At 31.0% G+C, this 17,476-nt stretch overlaps 1 protein-coding gene across 5 annotated transcripts in view; it reads left to right on the plus strand.

The window, feature by feature from the left end:
- LOC129957204 (RIMS-binding protein 2-like) overlaps positions 1-17,476 on the plus strand; it is a 388,720-nt gene that overhangs the window by 140,816 nt on the left and 230,428 nt on the right. For all 5 annotated transcript variants that reach the window (XM_056069422.1, XM_056069421.1, XM_056069423.1 and 2 more), the window contains one exon: positions 2,287-2,457. In XM_056069422.1, coding sequence (XP_055925397.1) covers positions 2,287-2,457 — 171 coding nt within the window. The remainder of the gene's footprint in view (positions 1-2,286; positions 2,458-17,476) is intronic.

Below are 17,476 nucleotides of genomic sequence, written 5' to 3' on the forward strand. Positions count from 1 at the left end.
TTTTGATGAAATCTGTATTTTGCTATGTATTGTTATAATTGCTTGATGATGAATGAATTTCGATTCATTTTCAGATTGTGGACTTGAGGAGAAATAAAATATACTAGCCGCCTTCAGCAATCAGCTTTTTGCCTGCCAAATAAATAGTTTTAATTTAGTCATATCAATAATTTTTTATGAATTATATCGTTTAACAACAAAAGAAAGTTCTATTTCAAATTACATCTGCACAATAAATATAGAAATGGATACCTATGATAGCAATATAGAGAATTAAATTAGCAAAAACAATCCTGTTGCTGATATTGAGGGATCGATAAAAGCTTTATTTTGTGATATCTTTCAAAAATGGAGAGCGTTGAGGGGTGGGCGATTGTTGATGACGTATCTACGTATCACATACTTTCACTCTCCAACGGGGGGATCAAATTTGGGGGTGAGAAAATTCCGAAATGGTGGTTAGTTGTCGCCGCCTTGGTGGATACAGAAATGGTGTGGGTTGGCTTCCCTCTATCGATGATGGAACGTGCGTCCTACGGAAGGGGTTGATCATAGTCTATGATGGCCCTTAGGACTGGATCTGGATTCAACAAATCCTATTGCGGCGGTTTGGCCATTCAGAATTTTTTATGTACCTCATGGCAAGTCGGCTCATAGTTAGCTATGAATATAAGCTTTCATAAGAAAATAATTGATGAAATCAGTAAAAGAATTGAAGTTGGAGGTGTATCTCGTGGAAAGAAACTTAACGACCATTTGATTACTTGGCAACGAATGGAAGATTGGCCATCGAATCATTAGGACGCGATTCATACCGATCCTTCCAGAAGTTTCCGTGCCTTTCTTCGAATACCGATCTTAGGCCCCCTTTCAACCTAGTAGCCTGGGTAGCTATCAATTTTAACTTGGAATTCATTACTGTCTTCCACATTGGCCTAACATACCAAAATGTGTAAATAAAGTAGAAATCTGTAAAATAGAAAATATCAGAAAGAAATGCCGGCGTCCTGGCATAGGGGTAGCGCATCTTCCTCGTGATCTGGGCGTCCCGGGTTCGAATCCCGGTTCGGGCATGGCTGTTCTTCATGTGTGTTCTATCTGTGAGGTGTGTGAATGTGCCTCCCTGTAAAAAGGGGTTGTGCAAGCGAATGTGTGAGTTTCATCTTCATATGAGCAAGAAGTCAGACTTCTGCCTTCGGGTGCTCGGGGGTGTTTACCCTCAGAAGCTACTGCACCCCCTTTCCGTGGTAACGCGGACACGATATCATCATCAGAATGAAATGAAACTATATATAATAAGCAATGAATTGTGAATATAAACATAAAAGGAATAAACAAAGAATATAGACAGTATTTGGATAATGTAGCAGAGAAATAATAAATAATATAGCATATGTAATACATAATAGCATATATATAATATAAAAAAAGTATAGAATAAAAATAATACAATATGGAAGAATATATTTTTAAAAAATTCGCCTGGTGTAAATTCTTATTTTTGGTTTACTTATTTCACCAAAAATGATATAAATTGTATCGGCTAAATTAATGCTATTTTATGATTGGCTAACCAGCTGATCGCCGAAGGTGGCTTTATACATACTTTTACATCTTATTTTTTCGCTACATACGCTTCTCTGATTATTTATACTTCTCTATTTATAGACTGGCTTTTATTTCTTGTACACTACTTCGATGCCATTTCGCTTCCAGCATATCGATAAAATCTGTTGGGTTTCTAATCACCCTACAGATAACGTTAATACAGATTTACTCGCTTTTGCTTAATTTGATTTCTTTAATAAGCTTAGATAGATGATTTTTTTTTGTTAATTTTCAGATAGTTTGAATTTAGATTTTTTTAAATAAATATTTGCTCCAAATAACAATATGTTAACAAATAATATATATCACTTATTTAATTCTTCACGACATTAATTCTTTATTGGGAACTTATTCTATTAGAGATTTTCTAGATAAAATTGATTCCATTACGTTTATAATAAGAAATTGTAAATAATAAAAATAATTCTTTTTTAAAACAGTCTTTTATGAACACACTATTAAATAAATATTTACGCTATTAGATAAAAATCGTTTGGCTTGTTTTTTTTATCAACATTATGGAACTGAAGAATAATATAAAAATTGTAAATTGCCATAATTTTCTTTTTAAATATGAAATCCAAATGTTTTAAGGAATATTATAAAAATGAAAGAATTAAATATTTCTTTTCTCTTTTTATGTAACAAACATATTTTGAAAATGGATATTTATTGCAGACTACTCGAGAAGTAATAGTTCGTGAAAGAACCCGAAAACCTATAGAAAGACCTCAACAGCAAAAACAGAAAACAGTTGCGCCAATAGAAAGACAGCAAAGGACGAGAACGATTACATATCGAAATAAAACGGTGGAAAAGACGAAAAATCCCAAGGAGAAAGTCTTAATGGTAAGATTTCAATGCTCTGTTATTGCAATATTACAATATATTATTACAATATTCTATGCGCAGGGTGTTTTAAAACTCCTGCTCGAATTTTAAAGAATGACAGAAATAAACTAGAAGAACAACAGTCATCAATCATAATTCATGCGGTTAATAGTTAGCTGATATTTCCTGAAATAAGGAAACAGATGAAATGAAAGAAAATTAAATGCATTCGGGAAATGTATTAGTTTTTACATTAATTTACTTAAAAGAATAGAAGTCAACATTTACCCTAGATTCATCGCGCGTCTCAAAAAATACCCATGAAAGATAAGATTTGTACGTAAATCTGGTGCCTAATAAATTTATTAGAATCAAATGTTACTTCATTATTAGTGTGGTGTGGAAGCTTGAGAAAAGAGACTGAACTTTGTGTTGTTTTCATCATCGAAACATAATTAGAAAAAAAAACCATATTAGTCCTAAAATATTATTCTTAAAGCTGCAAATCGGTGTGCTTTAGGTCATAATTGTTCATACTCTTCATGCATATTCACAATTAGTTATTGCAAATCGCTGAAAATGGTTTTATGCTGCTTGGTCATATTGGTTTTTGGTATTATCAGTGTAACAGTGAGCATGTTCTATATATTAAGATTTTCGTCCTTGCTTTTTCACTCTAACAATAAATAGATAATGCATACTTTATCTCAGTGATATTTTAATAATGTAAAATCCTGATACTCTTTCATGGTTAGCTTGTATTGTCGAATACTTGAATCGTAAGTAGGGATTGCAATACCGGGATACCGAATACCGGTATTTTGAGCCATTTTACAATTTTGTAATACCGGTATTCACAAGTTTAAATACCGGTTTTTCGGTATTAACTAAAAAATTTTTAAATTGTCTCCACTATATGTTCCGGGATCGCCAACATAGCAAAATAGTATGCGTTTTTGTTTTTATGTCTCCCTAACGGGCGAAATTAATTAGCTAATGAATGACTTAATTAATTGCTTAAATCTAAATTTAGCGAAACATGGATTATCTCTGAAAGAAGTTATTGTATCCATAATGACTAATGGAGCAACAGTTATGAAAAAAGTTGGAAAGTTGATGGGTGCAAATCAGCAATTGTGCTATGCTCATGGAATTCAATTAGGAGTAATAAATGCATTATACCAAAAAAATAAAGAACAGAAGAATCCAAATACTGTGGATATAGAAATTTCGGATTCCAACTTTCAAAAAAAATAAGAGTGAGAGTGATATTGACAATGAAGATAATGACAATTTAATTGTTGAAGAAGATTTTGCTAATGAGGATGAAATATTAACCCATCAAGAATTGCTACCTATAATTTATAAAGTTCGAAAATTTGTTAAGATATTTAAACTTTCCTCTACAAAAAATGCCATATTACAGAAATATATACTAACTGAAAATAAAGCAGAATATATGTTAATAATAGATTCTAAGACACGTTGGAACAGTTTACTCCTAATGATGGAACGATGGCAAATAAAACAAAGAAACACCTGTGTTTTCTTTCTTTTTTTAAAATTTCCAATATCGGTATTAAAACCGGTATCCCGGTATTTAGATTTAAGAAATACCGAATACCGGTATTGAAATTTTGGTCCGGTATTGCAATCCCTAATCGTAAGTTTTATTTTTGTTCTTGCGTATAGCTATTCTGAATATATTCAGCTCTCAAATTTATAGATACAACTGTGAAACAAACCGATATTGCTTTTAATCAAATAATTATCCTCTTAATTAGAAATCGAAATAACGTATAAATATTGTTAAAATAAATAACTTGCAAACTAGTCATATTTAATATTCCTATAAATTAAATAAATATGAAAAATAAAAATATTGCTTTATTTATTCTATAAATTTGAAATTGCTTCATAACAAAAATGATTTTTTTTTATTTTAAAGCTGTCAAAATAGCATCTATAATATCGTTTGCAGTAAAATAATTTTATTTAACAATATTTCTTCTTTAATTTTTTTTCTTCATTTTTTTCTCAATCTTTTCTTATTTATGATTCTTTTCTAAATAGTTCTAAATGTATTTTTTAATTTTTATCTTTGTTTATATCAATTACTTTTTGTTTATATTAATAACTTTTTATTCAATTATACAATATTTTCATTTTTAATCGTTATTTAAAAAACATATATAATATCGTTTGCAGTGTTCGTTGCAGTTACAGTTCATTAAAATCGTTTGGTTTCAATAATATTTTTTTGTTTCTTACTTCCTAACAATTTTATTTCCACTTATTATTCTTTTCCAAATATTTCCAAATTTTCATGTTAATTTCCTAAATAGACCATCACATGTTTCACAAAAAAGAAAATCAAAATTTTCTTTACTTTTATATAAAGAAAAGCTGTTTCTCCTGTAGCGATTGTGTCGATTCTTCTGCTACATATTTCCTCACGTTTCTGTGAGCCACTCTCACTCTTCATTTACCAAAAATGTATTTTATGACCATATTTGGAACTTATGTCACGTTCTGCCGGGGTTATTTTCGGCTCTTTCCTTTATGAATATAAATAAACGACACTTGCTGGTCATTTTCGCTGTATTTTTTTCCTTAAAGGCGAACAATTTTGTTGCCGTTCTTGGACAGAAAAGCAGTGAATGGGTAAATAATCATTCTTTTTTATACTACAGCCATGTTTGACTTTTCGAATATTTTTTCTTGAACAAATGACTTTTAGTTGATTCATATGCGCAGTATGCAAAGAGAAAAAATTGTAAATATCGAAAAATTCAAACACGAATTTTTTTATGGGACTTTTTTTCTTTTTCTTGTTTTCATTCAGAGGTAGAATATTTTGGAATATATAACTATTTCTCTGTTAACCTACTATCAAAAATGCATATTAGGATGTTATAAGGATAAAAAATGACAGTAGATTTTATAAGGACATGTATTGATTTCCATCAAATTCTTTAGCCCATTCCATCGAAGGATTAACTTTCGGTCGATCTTTCTATTAATCTGTTCGTCTGTCTACACGATTACTTGTAACCGAGCAAAGTAGATGAGTGTATTTAAGGATATATCTGTACCAAAGATGATTTTCGGAGTTTAATTTTGGATGAGTTCTTACAAATTGATTGACTATCTATCTTTCAGCTCGTTATTTCCTCGTATATGAAGTTTGCAAAAAAAAAGTATTGCAATCATTAAAAAAGACGAAATTTTACGAATTTCTACATTTTAAACCTCAAACTCTTCGTCGTCTGTTACGCATCTAGCGCGTCCAAGTGAAATTTCTGCAGGGCGGCCGTAACGCGCTTCAAGCGTTCTTCATTTTAAAAATTTTAAACGTTTTGTAAATGTTTATTTGTTTTGAGTTTTTATTTTGGTTTGTTCTTATCTGTTCAGAGATATCTGTACTAATATATTATAGTATAGAGTATATATACTTATAATGTATACTAATATAATGTGATTAGTATACAGAGTATATATACTTATAATGTATACTAATATAGTGAAATTAGTATACAGAGTATATATACTTATAATGTATACTAATATAATGTAATTAGTATACAGAGTATATATACTTATAATGTTTACTAATATAACGTAATTAATATACAGAGATATATACTAATCAGCACAGAGAAAACAATACTGCTTGCGGCGAAAAACAGAGGATTGCTTGAGAGAAATTTTCTCTGACAGGAGAGGACGGCGAAAGGGTTAAAAAGGAAATACACATTTTTGGGATTATGTTTGTCTCTGAATATGATAACTCAAAAATGCTTCCAGCTAACCAGAAGAAATATAGAGTATAGTTTTAAATTTTGAATGAAACTGATTCCGAGAAAGTTTGTCTGAATATAAATAAACCTTAAAATTACAATCGATGAGAGATAGATGGGTAAAATTTAGTAAACAGTTTTGCCTTCTGAAGTATGAATCCGTTTCAAATTTGTAACGTATATTAGTCAATAGATTGATTTGCAGTTCTAAACTCCATAACTCAAATATATGAAGTTTGGTGTGGGATCTTGTGACTACATTTGTAGTTCTATGTCAAACCTCAATCGACTGGGAAAAAAAAGATGTTCCAAACTCAATTTGAAATGAACAATTTGGACATGCCTATATGAAAATTTTATTCAAAACATGATTTGAAGACTTGTAGAAGCAAGTAATAAATGATCAGTATATCATTCATTTATCACATTTCATACAACAATGTTTATATATGATGATGATATCGTGTCCGTGTTACCACGGAAAGGGGTTGCAGTAGCTTCTGAGGGCAAAGACCCCTGAGCACCCGAGGACAGAAGTCTGACTTCTAGCTCATGAAGAACTCGCACACATTTGCTTGCACAACCCCTTTTTACAGGGGGGGGGGCACATTCACACACCTCACAGATAGAACACAGATGAAGAACAATCATGCCGAACCGGGATTCGAACCCGGGACGCCCAGATCACGGGAAAGATGCGCTACCCCTATGCCAGGACGCCGGCAGTGTTTATATATAAAATGTTTATAAGAATGTGATCATAGTTGTATGCTCTGGATTTTCTTCTTTCAACTGTGAAATATAAGAGAATTCTGTGACGATTTAAGGCAGTGTCCTTATGACTTTCTACAAATCCTATAATCACCCTAGGAAATAGCCAAAATCTGGTCTGAAGACTTATGGAAGGAAGTGATATATGATCCCATAAACCATCGATCACAATGTTTCCTACAACAACACGTGTATACATCTGAAATCTGCCTCATAATCTTTGCAAACCCTACGCACCCTTCTATAAATTTGAGTAACTGAAAGTGTTTTTGTAAATATATTACCACCTATGACCCCCCCCCCTTTATGTTATAATTAGTGTTTCCATCTGACGTTTATACTAGTACAACCCATAAAGATGGACCTATCAATATATAGTTAAAAGATTATGAAGATGAAATCACGCATCTCCTTGGCTGTCTCTATCTCGTGCTTTCGATATTACTGAGTCTCTGGGGTTTCTTAATGGAGATTATAATCCGTAAACATTATCCATATCCATTATCATTTACGGTAACGTTTATAATTTCTTCACGAGTATTGGTTTATTATTCTTTTAAACACTATTTTGTCTTTGTGCAATTGAATTCTTTGAAGTATTTAGTCCTCTATATATCCCATGGTGGCTCTATGCTTTATCAATAAAGCTTTTTGTTATTGTTCGTGATGTTACCGTAATTTTGGGCTCCCCCCGTTTATGCTCCTTTCTTTTGAACATTTTAGAAAACATACTTTTTCCAATAACTCTCATAGCACGACTTTTGGAAAAATCTCCAGATCATCATGTATTATTCCCGCTGTTATTTCAAGCTGTTCGAGGATTTAAAAAAAATTATATTTTTATGTCTAACTAATAGATATTGAACCAACTGGAAAGCAGAAAATCTTAATCAAATTCATAAATTGGGTATCCGTTTCCATAAAGATGGAGAATATTATAAATTTTGATTTCTCCATTAACTTCTTTTACATTTAAAGATAGAAAAACATTTGAAATTAGGCAAATTATCACCTCATTGTAATGAAACATTTTTTTACTGACAGTGTTTACTTATACATAGTATAGAGGAAGTACAGTAGTCGCCAAAAAATTCGATCTGGAGAGGTTTGAGACAACCATGAGTTCGAAAAACACATTTTTGGAAAAATGTTCGTCTGTCTGTTTATAACAAATGTATCACAAAATGTATATTTGTCTCAAATTTATGACAAAGATAATTCAAAGACGCTTTGAGTTAGACAGCTGAAATTTGGTATATGGTCTTTGCAACAAATTTATAGATTTTTATCAAATTTTGCTCAGCCATGTCTGTCTATCCATCTGTTCTGTTATAACGTAAAATCGTAACCACGAAACGAAGAGATCTAGATGGGTAAAATTCGATGCACAGAATGGACATCTGTAGTCTAGACACCTATAAAAGTTTGAGTCAAATCCAACAAGGGATTGACCGTCTGTCGGTCTGCGCGTTTAGAAACATGTTCACGCGATGATTGAAATATAGAATTACTAAAATATATCAAATTTTATATGTGATTTTGTGACTACAAATGCAATTTTGTCTCTTATTTTTGTAGCAATCAGTTGGAAAAATGCGTGTAAAATACAAATTCGATTTCGGAATACCATTAACCACATGCCTGGGATTAATCGCCAAATAACTCGCCAAGAATGACACAATTGGTTCAGTAAAAATGCTGAATTCAAGCCAAAGGTTAAGATTTCGAACCTCAATACTCTTTAAGGCCTTCATTAGGATATTTATTAAAATTATGCGAGACAGATTTAGGAAGACCATTTTCTCTGGCTTGATAGCAGCAATAACCTACAGGTTAGGGGATGAAAAGTAACTTTCAAACCCTTAATTCTGTATCCTTTTTTTTTCTCTGTGCAAATGGTATATTGTTGAAAATCTGTCTTCAGTTGAATCTTCCATTGCCGTAGCTACAATTATTTTGAAAATGAAATTAAATCAGTAGTGATAGATTTATCGATAAAATGACATCAATCGATTGATAGTCCGTCGATAAAAATGAAGCTTAGAATGTCAATCTGGAGAGATGCTTTTTTTCTTTTTTTTTTTAAATCTTTGGAACAAGAAGAATCGATTTACCTTTCATTTCCTGTTCAATGACATGAATTATTCAAACCACAAATGAAAACAACTGGAAGATGCACGATTAAAGCGAGTTTCAGAATTTCTTTAAGAAAATCGTTTGCAAGCAGAAATTAAAAATTAATCTTTGCTCCTCTAGTTATGTATAAGCAGTATGAGAGTTTTTTTTTTCTTTCATTTATATTTCGCATTAATTCAAAAATGTGCATTTCTGCAAATGATCTCAAGTATTCCTTTCTTAAGTCTGGAGATTTTAGATTCGGAAACAATAAACCCTTACTTTTTTATCTATCATTTCCTTTCCGCATCAGGTACATTAACTCATCTATTTTTAAAAGTAAAGTATCAGGAAGAACTTTCTTACAAGAAAGAAATGGATTCTATATTTAATGACGCTTTAGATTTTATTCCGATTCGGACAGAACACGTTCTTCTCTGCCATCTACATGATACTGTTCTATTTACTCAAGATCGTAAAAAGAAGAAATCTACCTCTCTTGGAATTTTTTTTTATTTAAGCGTGTTCCAGAACCACCTGAGTCTATTTAAAACTTCCGAGTTTGGAGGATTTTCTTGGTAGGTACTTTAACAGTTAAGCAGACTGGAGTATTTTATACTTGAACCCACTTAAGATCGGTTAAAAGCGTTTTGTTGCTTATTGTTTTTTCAAAGATTTTTTTTTCTCCCGAATCTGCAATTATATTCGTACATTTACTTTCGTCACCTAGTCTCGTGTTTTTACTTTTTCTTACGAGAAGTATATAACGCAAGGGGGTGAATTTCAGATATGGGAATGGGAAGATAAGATTAAATATGAAGTAGGAGAAACTTTTGAAACGGTGGTTGGCTTGGTAGGTAAAAAAATGGTGTGGGGTCAGTTACCTCATAACAATGACGGGATGTGCCTCCTACGAGAGGAGTTGTATCGTGACTCGGTGGTAAAATTTCAATTTCGGAACCGGAGGGTTTCAGGTTCGAGACCCGATTCTATCGAAGAACCGTCGTGTAAGCGGGTTTGCTGCACAATCAATCAATAAATCATCAGACTTACTTTCATTCTGATCTTGGATCTCTTGTGTATGAAATACACAAATGAGCCATGTTGTAATGGAGGTTATAATATATTCATCACAGTGTCCATTTTAATTTTCGTGGGAACTTTGGCATTCAGATTATTTCAAACACTAAGCCAGAACTGGGAGATTTCGTTGTAGTGGTATGTGAAATGTACAAAGATGCAAGTGTTGCAAGTAATGCAAGTGTTAAGAAAAAAAATCGATCTGCTTATTTATCATTATTGATTCATAATAATTGATTCGTATAAATAATTTTTGGAGTTTTATTTGTCTGAAACGATAAAAATATCTTGAGCTAGATGATATGACGATAAAAATATCTTGAGCTAGAATATGATGTGTACTAAATTTAGACGAAATCCGTCCAAAGGGGAGACTATTAGAACAACTGCGCCATCTGGCGAAAAGAAAATAAACTAGATTGCTATGCTTGAACAGCTCATTGAAAAAAGAGGAAAGAGAAAAAATGATGATAGACATCATTCCATGATGATGGCTTCCCAAAAGCCGTTTCTTGCCTGGATTTATTTGAAAATTCGCGTTTTAATGTTTTTCTGTATGTACGTGTAAATCTTGCTTATCAGTGTCTGTATTAGACAAAATTTAAATAAGTTTTCAAGTTCTGTTGAAACTTTATGGTGTTTTTTTTCTGAATCCAAAACAGTACATTGTCCATTTGTTTGTACCTATAACAACACAATAAATCGGAAACCTCTATGAGGTAGCTCGTTGAAATCTTGGACATAGTTTTATCTCTCTAGATTTAGAGATTTATATCAGAATTTTGATAGATATGGCAGCACTATGTTGATTTATCTTCGAATACATGCCAAAACTCGAAGGAAAAGAAATCAGCTTGTAAAAGTAGAATTGGTATCTGAATATGGAAAAGTGAAATTAATATCTAAATATATAAAAGTTGAATTAATATCTATATTGTACTGCCATCTAAATTACTAATTCTTCTTATTATAATTATTCATTTTCGTTGTTCATTGAACTCTGACCGCGAAAAAATATCTAATCAAGATTAAAAACGAAAAAAAAAAACTTTTAGAAATAATATCATGAGAACTGCAGTTCAGTAGCATTAAGAGACGAACCGACATTGTTGTCCGTTTCCAATAAATAATGAAATGTAAAATGATTCATATAAAAATATCGTTTTCTTTTATTTCTCTAAGGCGTAAAAATCCTCTGTTTTTTTTCCTTATTGTTTACTAACCGCCTTTGGCGACCAGCCCGTTCGCCAATCTTAATGTTCGTTAAAATTTGAATAATTAAATATTTTATGCAATTCCAACTTTAATAGATTCTTCAGCAAAATATTTTAAAACTTCAAATTTTGATAGTCATATAATTCACTCATAATATTATAAAGGCCTTCAGTCATAACGTAATATGCATCTCTCTCATTTTCTGTTAGTTCCCGTAGAATTTATGCTTTAAATGAAAGTGGAAAGAATTAATCTGCAATTATATAATAATATTTTTTTACTGAAACAAAGCATTTTTTTTATAATATGATTACTGATAACAGAGTCACTGAGTGTTTAAACGTTATGGGCACTAAAGAATATTTTTCTTAATTTATGTAATATCTGGAGAAGTTTTCTACAAAATTTTCTCAGTTTCATCATGAACAGAGCGATTCATTAACAATGTTTCATTTTAAATGCATCAAACATTAAGAAAATAAACAGAATCGTTTGAAATAATCCGCCGAAAAATATTAACCCTAGCCTCATTACTGTTGGGAGAAAAAAAAAACTAAAGCCTTACTCATTTGACGGTGGGGAAAATGGAAGATTTTTTTGGAGGGAAAGTTAGTTTTTAATTAATAATTAAAATTTTAATTAAAAATTCGAAAAAGGAACCCCAGGTGCACATTCCCGGCCTCCAAGGTATACACGTGCCAAATTTGGTAGCTGTAGGTTGAATGGTCTGGCCTGTAGAGCGCCAACACACACACACACACACACACACACATTTAGCTTTATTGTAAGTATAGATTAGGTCATACTTGATGTACGAATAACAATTGATATGTTATCAATTGTTATTTGTACATCAAGGTTCCATCATTTAAAAAAAAATGATCGAACCTCTTTCCCCGATTTGCATATTAAAAAAAGGCATTTAAAATAACCCAATATATACGAGATAGTTTTGCTGCCATTAACAGGTTATCCATTTTGTGGCAATTTATTTTTGAATCAAGCATGTCACTCATTTCAATCTTTTTAATCAGTAGCCTTTTCGACTTTTTTTAGTATGTTTTCAAGATTTTCGCCATTTCTAAGAGGGGTATAACGTCTAAATCTAAATCAGTTGATACTTCGAATTTATAGATTGAATTTAGGCATCTTTGAATTTTTATTCATTATTTACAAATTTGCATTTGCAAAGTTCTTGAATATGTCAAAAATTTTCGAGCTGTCCTTTGGAATCAATAGCAATTAATTTGTCACTTAAACATTGATTATTTATTAGTTATTTAAACTTTGGCAATTAATTGTTACTTAAATATTGGTAATAACTTACTAAATATTGGAAAGTATTTTGACAGGATTAGGATTTGATTTTTATTTTTTATCAATTAGACTTGAGAAATTTAATGACTTTGAGCTAGCTGTTCCTTGAAGCGGTGACTTCTGATCATTAATATTTTACCTAGAAATCATTTTGAAAAACATTCGCGAAATTTCACTTATTTATTAGAAATTTATTTTTAATTTTCATCTATAGTTGTATTTACGTTGAAGAGATATTATGAAGAATCCTTTTGTCTTAATTTGCACTCTTTCATAACTTTTATAGCATTCTCGAATAACATGGCTCAAAATTCTTTTTTTTAAAAATAATGACAACAGAGCCATCTATTGATTGTTTATTTATAAACGATATATGTTAAAAAAAACTTTTTTCAAACGATAATTTAAAATTTAAAGAAATAATTATTCTAAAATTAAAACTATTTTAAAGCAAACGATTTCTTAGAGATATTAAAAAAAACTAATATTCCTTTATATTTATAAAATAAAAGTCATTGAATTTTATTTTGGTTGTTTCAAAATGCATCAAATATTTGCAATTTGATTTTTTTTTTTTGAATTAGAAAGTAGAAATTCCTTTTCTCAGCTTATCGCACTTTTTAAAGATATTTAAAATAATATTAACAAAGTATTCTAACAACTATAAAAAAATCGTATGTTGTTTATTTACACTGATTTATTTTATTTATTTCTTACCTCTAAACATGCTATGTTTTTTTTCTTCTAAACATTTTACGCTTTTTGCCTGTTAGCGTCTTAAGGATGTCTTTTCCATCTGTATGAGATTTTTGATTCATCTTTGAATCAACCTGTGTCTGTCCAGAAAACCTTACTTAAAGAAATCATTACAAACTGCATGCATAAATATTGTCTTTATTTATTACAAATGAATAAAATTCCATTAAATTAAATTTTTGTACAAGCTCTTCAATATGGTCTTGCATAAAGATATAAAGTGCGTCATTGCCTTAAAAATAATTCTAAAAGAACATTCTTAATATCAGTCGGGAAAAAAAGGTAAAAGCATTTCCTTTTTCTTAGAGCTGATGAATCACAAGGTCATGAGTAGAATTAACCACATTTTAAGCTTTAGAAAACCTGTTCCAAATCCTTGAGCAAACTCAACTCGATTGTTTGAATATAAGTTTGGAAATCTGAGTAAATGACAGGTTCAATGAAGTCATGAACTTTAATAAGAGAATTGAATAACAAAATAAAAAGAACAAAATCGTACTAGAAACCATATTCTGGTTTCTTAAAGAATTATGTAATTACTGTGGCCTTTATAAATATATTCAGTTTGTTTCAAGGCTTTAACATTGAAATATCAAAAGAAATTGGTATTAAAAAGAATTCTTTTGGCTTAGTCAATGTGTGCATGTGTGACTTAAGGTGTATGTACACACTTGAAACTTCGAAAATCGTTCAAAATATCGAATATTTTTTTATTGTTTAATAATGTTCTCTGATCCTTTAGCTTTCAAGCGATACCAAGATGTTGTCAATATTCGAACTATTTCTCGAGTTATAATTATTTTTCTTGAGGTGCTTTCATTAAAAACTCTCGTTACGGTGTTTTTTTTTAAACTCATTTTTTTTTAAGAATGATATTTTTCCACTATGTTGCTTCATTCAAACAATCATAACTCAACAAGAAATGAACCAAATACAGTTATTTATATACCAAAATAATCTGCATGAAATAGCGGATGTTTTGTACCTCAATCAAAGATATATTTATAGAAATAAATTTTTAATAGCTATTTAAATGTTAAAATGACATAAAAAATCTCGTTTTTTCTATTCATCGTTGATGAAAAAATTGTTTAAAAAAACTATACATTTTTATAACTTGATTGAGGCAGACAACGTGAAGACTCATATTAGGCATAATTCCCAACTAGAAATGTGTGTCTGTACAAATTAGAATTTAAGATATCATGTTTCAAAAAATAGGCTCATTAACTCATTAAATATTATTTATTTAATTAATTAATAATTAGTGTAATATGGTTTTTTCGCACTGAAATGAGGTTAAACATATATTGACCTACTGTAAAAAAACTGAATTTTTAAAGTTAAAATTAAAAAAAAAATTCTAGTGTGTACCTACACCTTAACTGAATGCTGATAGTGATGTATTTCATAATATAATATATAAATATAATAATTAATATGAACAATTTCCTATAAGAGCATGATGTCATCATTTTTCATTTATATAAACAATTTAATATATTTCCTATTAAACTATGTAAGTTCGCACATAGAGGACTTTCTCTCATAACAAGGGAAACAAAATGTTTAAAAAAAAATGACTTCTTTAACAAACTATGTTCTGCAAAATGAGTGCCGAGAAGACATCACATACAGAATCAAACCCGTTTCTCGGCTATCGGTCTATGTTTAAAGCGTATATGTTGTTTTTTTTCTCAAATTAACAGCAAAGCTTTCGAGTATACAGTTAAGTAAGAAAGCGAAATGATGCGAAAACGCTTGGTAAGCCTCATGGTTTCACATTGTGATATGAGTAAGAAATATTTCAATAACTTTCGAGAACTAATATATGCAGGAGTTGCATTTCGTATAATGGTAAAAAGTTATGAAAGAGAACTAGCTCAGTGTAGCATCAATGGCCCAATAAAATAAGGGAATGCTGAGTCGTATGAAGATTCGCCCTAATAAGGCAGCAACTGCACGCACTACATAGTGTTACGAAATATCCCACTTCTGACACCAAAATGTTACGAAATTTCCAGGGTTTGTTTGGATAGTGGGAGTTATATGGTGTGGAGAAAGCTCAATCAGCAGGCGGCAGTAGAAAATAAAACAACGACGTTTATTTACACGAAGACACACAGGACAGCACAAAGACGACAAATATATACAACACAGAAGACGATTATCTTCAGCCGAGACGTGCAGCATACAACAGCAGTTCGACTCCATCGCTGATCCGCTAGTCCCTGGAATACCAGTTCTTCACCGTCGATTCCGACTACTCGGGTTCACTACGACTCAATTCACGACGACGACGACGACTCTGGTTCACTACTCCTCCCCGGCAGCTGCAGCTCCTTTTATAAGTCTCATGAGGCGAGGCTAGAAACCTCTCAACCAATCAGGAACGTTCGAGGCGTATCTCGGTTCCTACTGGACGGATCGGGAAAATTCTCGATGTTTCGGGTATAATCTATTTTGGCGCCAAAGTTGCCAAATTCGTCGCCAAGTCGCCAAAGGGTCGCCAAGTTTGTCGCCAAGCTCTGGGACCTCCTATGGAACCAACTATGCTGGGAAGCCGCATCACAGATTCGTAACAATATTTATTTAACGATGTCTCATTTCCGACAAATTTTGAAGCATTGATAAAACAAATGTCTTTAAGCAACTTTCTCGTCAAAAAGGTATGTGTAAAAAAAATATTCAAGTATTAAAATGTGTGCGTTTTTTTTTCCGTAATCGAACGCATTGCCCTATTCAACGCGCTTTTCGATGAAAAAACCATTCATTTAACGGTCCATTTATGCTTTATTCATATTGTAAGATTCAAGAACAAATTTTTCTCATTAATGAAGGTACTATTGAATTTTTTTTTATTTGTTTACATTTCGATAATTATGGCAAAATATTTATTTATTTTTAATATAATTGAAATCCATTAATTTATTGCAAAAGATTTATATATTTTCATGTTTGCTTAAAAAATGGAAAGCAAACAAACGTAAAAATTCAGTAAGTATTGAATGGCACTGTCTGCTAATTGATAAAAATTGATGTATTATGGATTAAAGTGATATGGATTGTAATGTTGTTTTTTTTTAAATTATAATCGTTCAATAATTTTGCACTACTGTTCTTAATAATTTCAATTTTGAAGTAATATTCAAATTATTTATTAAAAATTTAAAAAAAAAGATTAAAAGTTAGCTGGAGAAATATTAAAATGAAATCTACAATGTCAAATTTCAAGTTATCATGTGAGAACATTATTGTTTTTAAGTCATTATTTGTCTTAATTAATTTAAGTCATTAACCAGTTTAAACCGGTTTGAAACAATCACGGGACTTCTCTATCGGCCTCTATCCCTATATATATAATATAATAATTTTTTTTTAAACTTTCATTTTCAATTTTTCTAGCTGGCAAACAAAGTTTTGTAGCTCGGCCGATTTTGAGATGAAATAACAGCTATGATGCCGTAGTTCTACGTCAACCTTTTATAAACGTATCAGCCATCAAAGAACCATACTTAATAATAAAGCAGTACTGGTAAAAGCAGGTCAACCTTCTAAAACGCATCTCCGTTCAATGAAGCATACACAATAATAATAATGCAATACTAGTAAAAGCAGGTAAAAAAATAGATGCGATTAAAAGATGATGATGAAAATGGCAATTTATGCTTTATTCATTGCCTACGCGATTTCGAGCTTCAATATCCATTGCCTAAGCGATTTCGAGCTTCAACCCCCCCCCCTAACCAAAACAACATCATGTTATCACATGATAATAATATTAATGATATAACTGGCATAATTGCTATAATAATAATAAAACTGGCAATGTATAAATTACCACATGTTGGACCAAATTGCCAAATTGAGCAAATAAGTGTTTCTTTGGTTGTAAAGGGTTCGCCAAGAAATGACTTTTAAATAGTTTTTTTTATTTATACAATTTATCACATTAAGAAGGTTTTTCTCAATTTCTAAATATT

Source organism: Argiope bruennichi, chromosome 11 (assembly GCF_947563725.1).
Source record: "Argiope bruennichi chromosome 11, qqArgBrue1.1, whole genome shotgun sequence".
In the NCBI taxonomy this organism is placed as follows: Eukaryota; Metazoa; Arthropoda; class Arachnida; order Araneae; family Araneidae; genus Argiope; species Argiope bruennichi.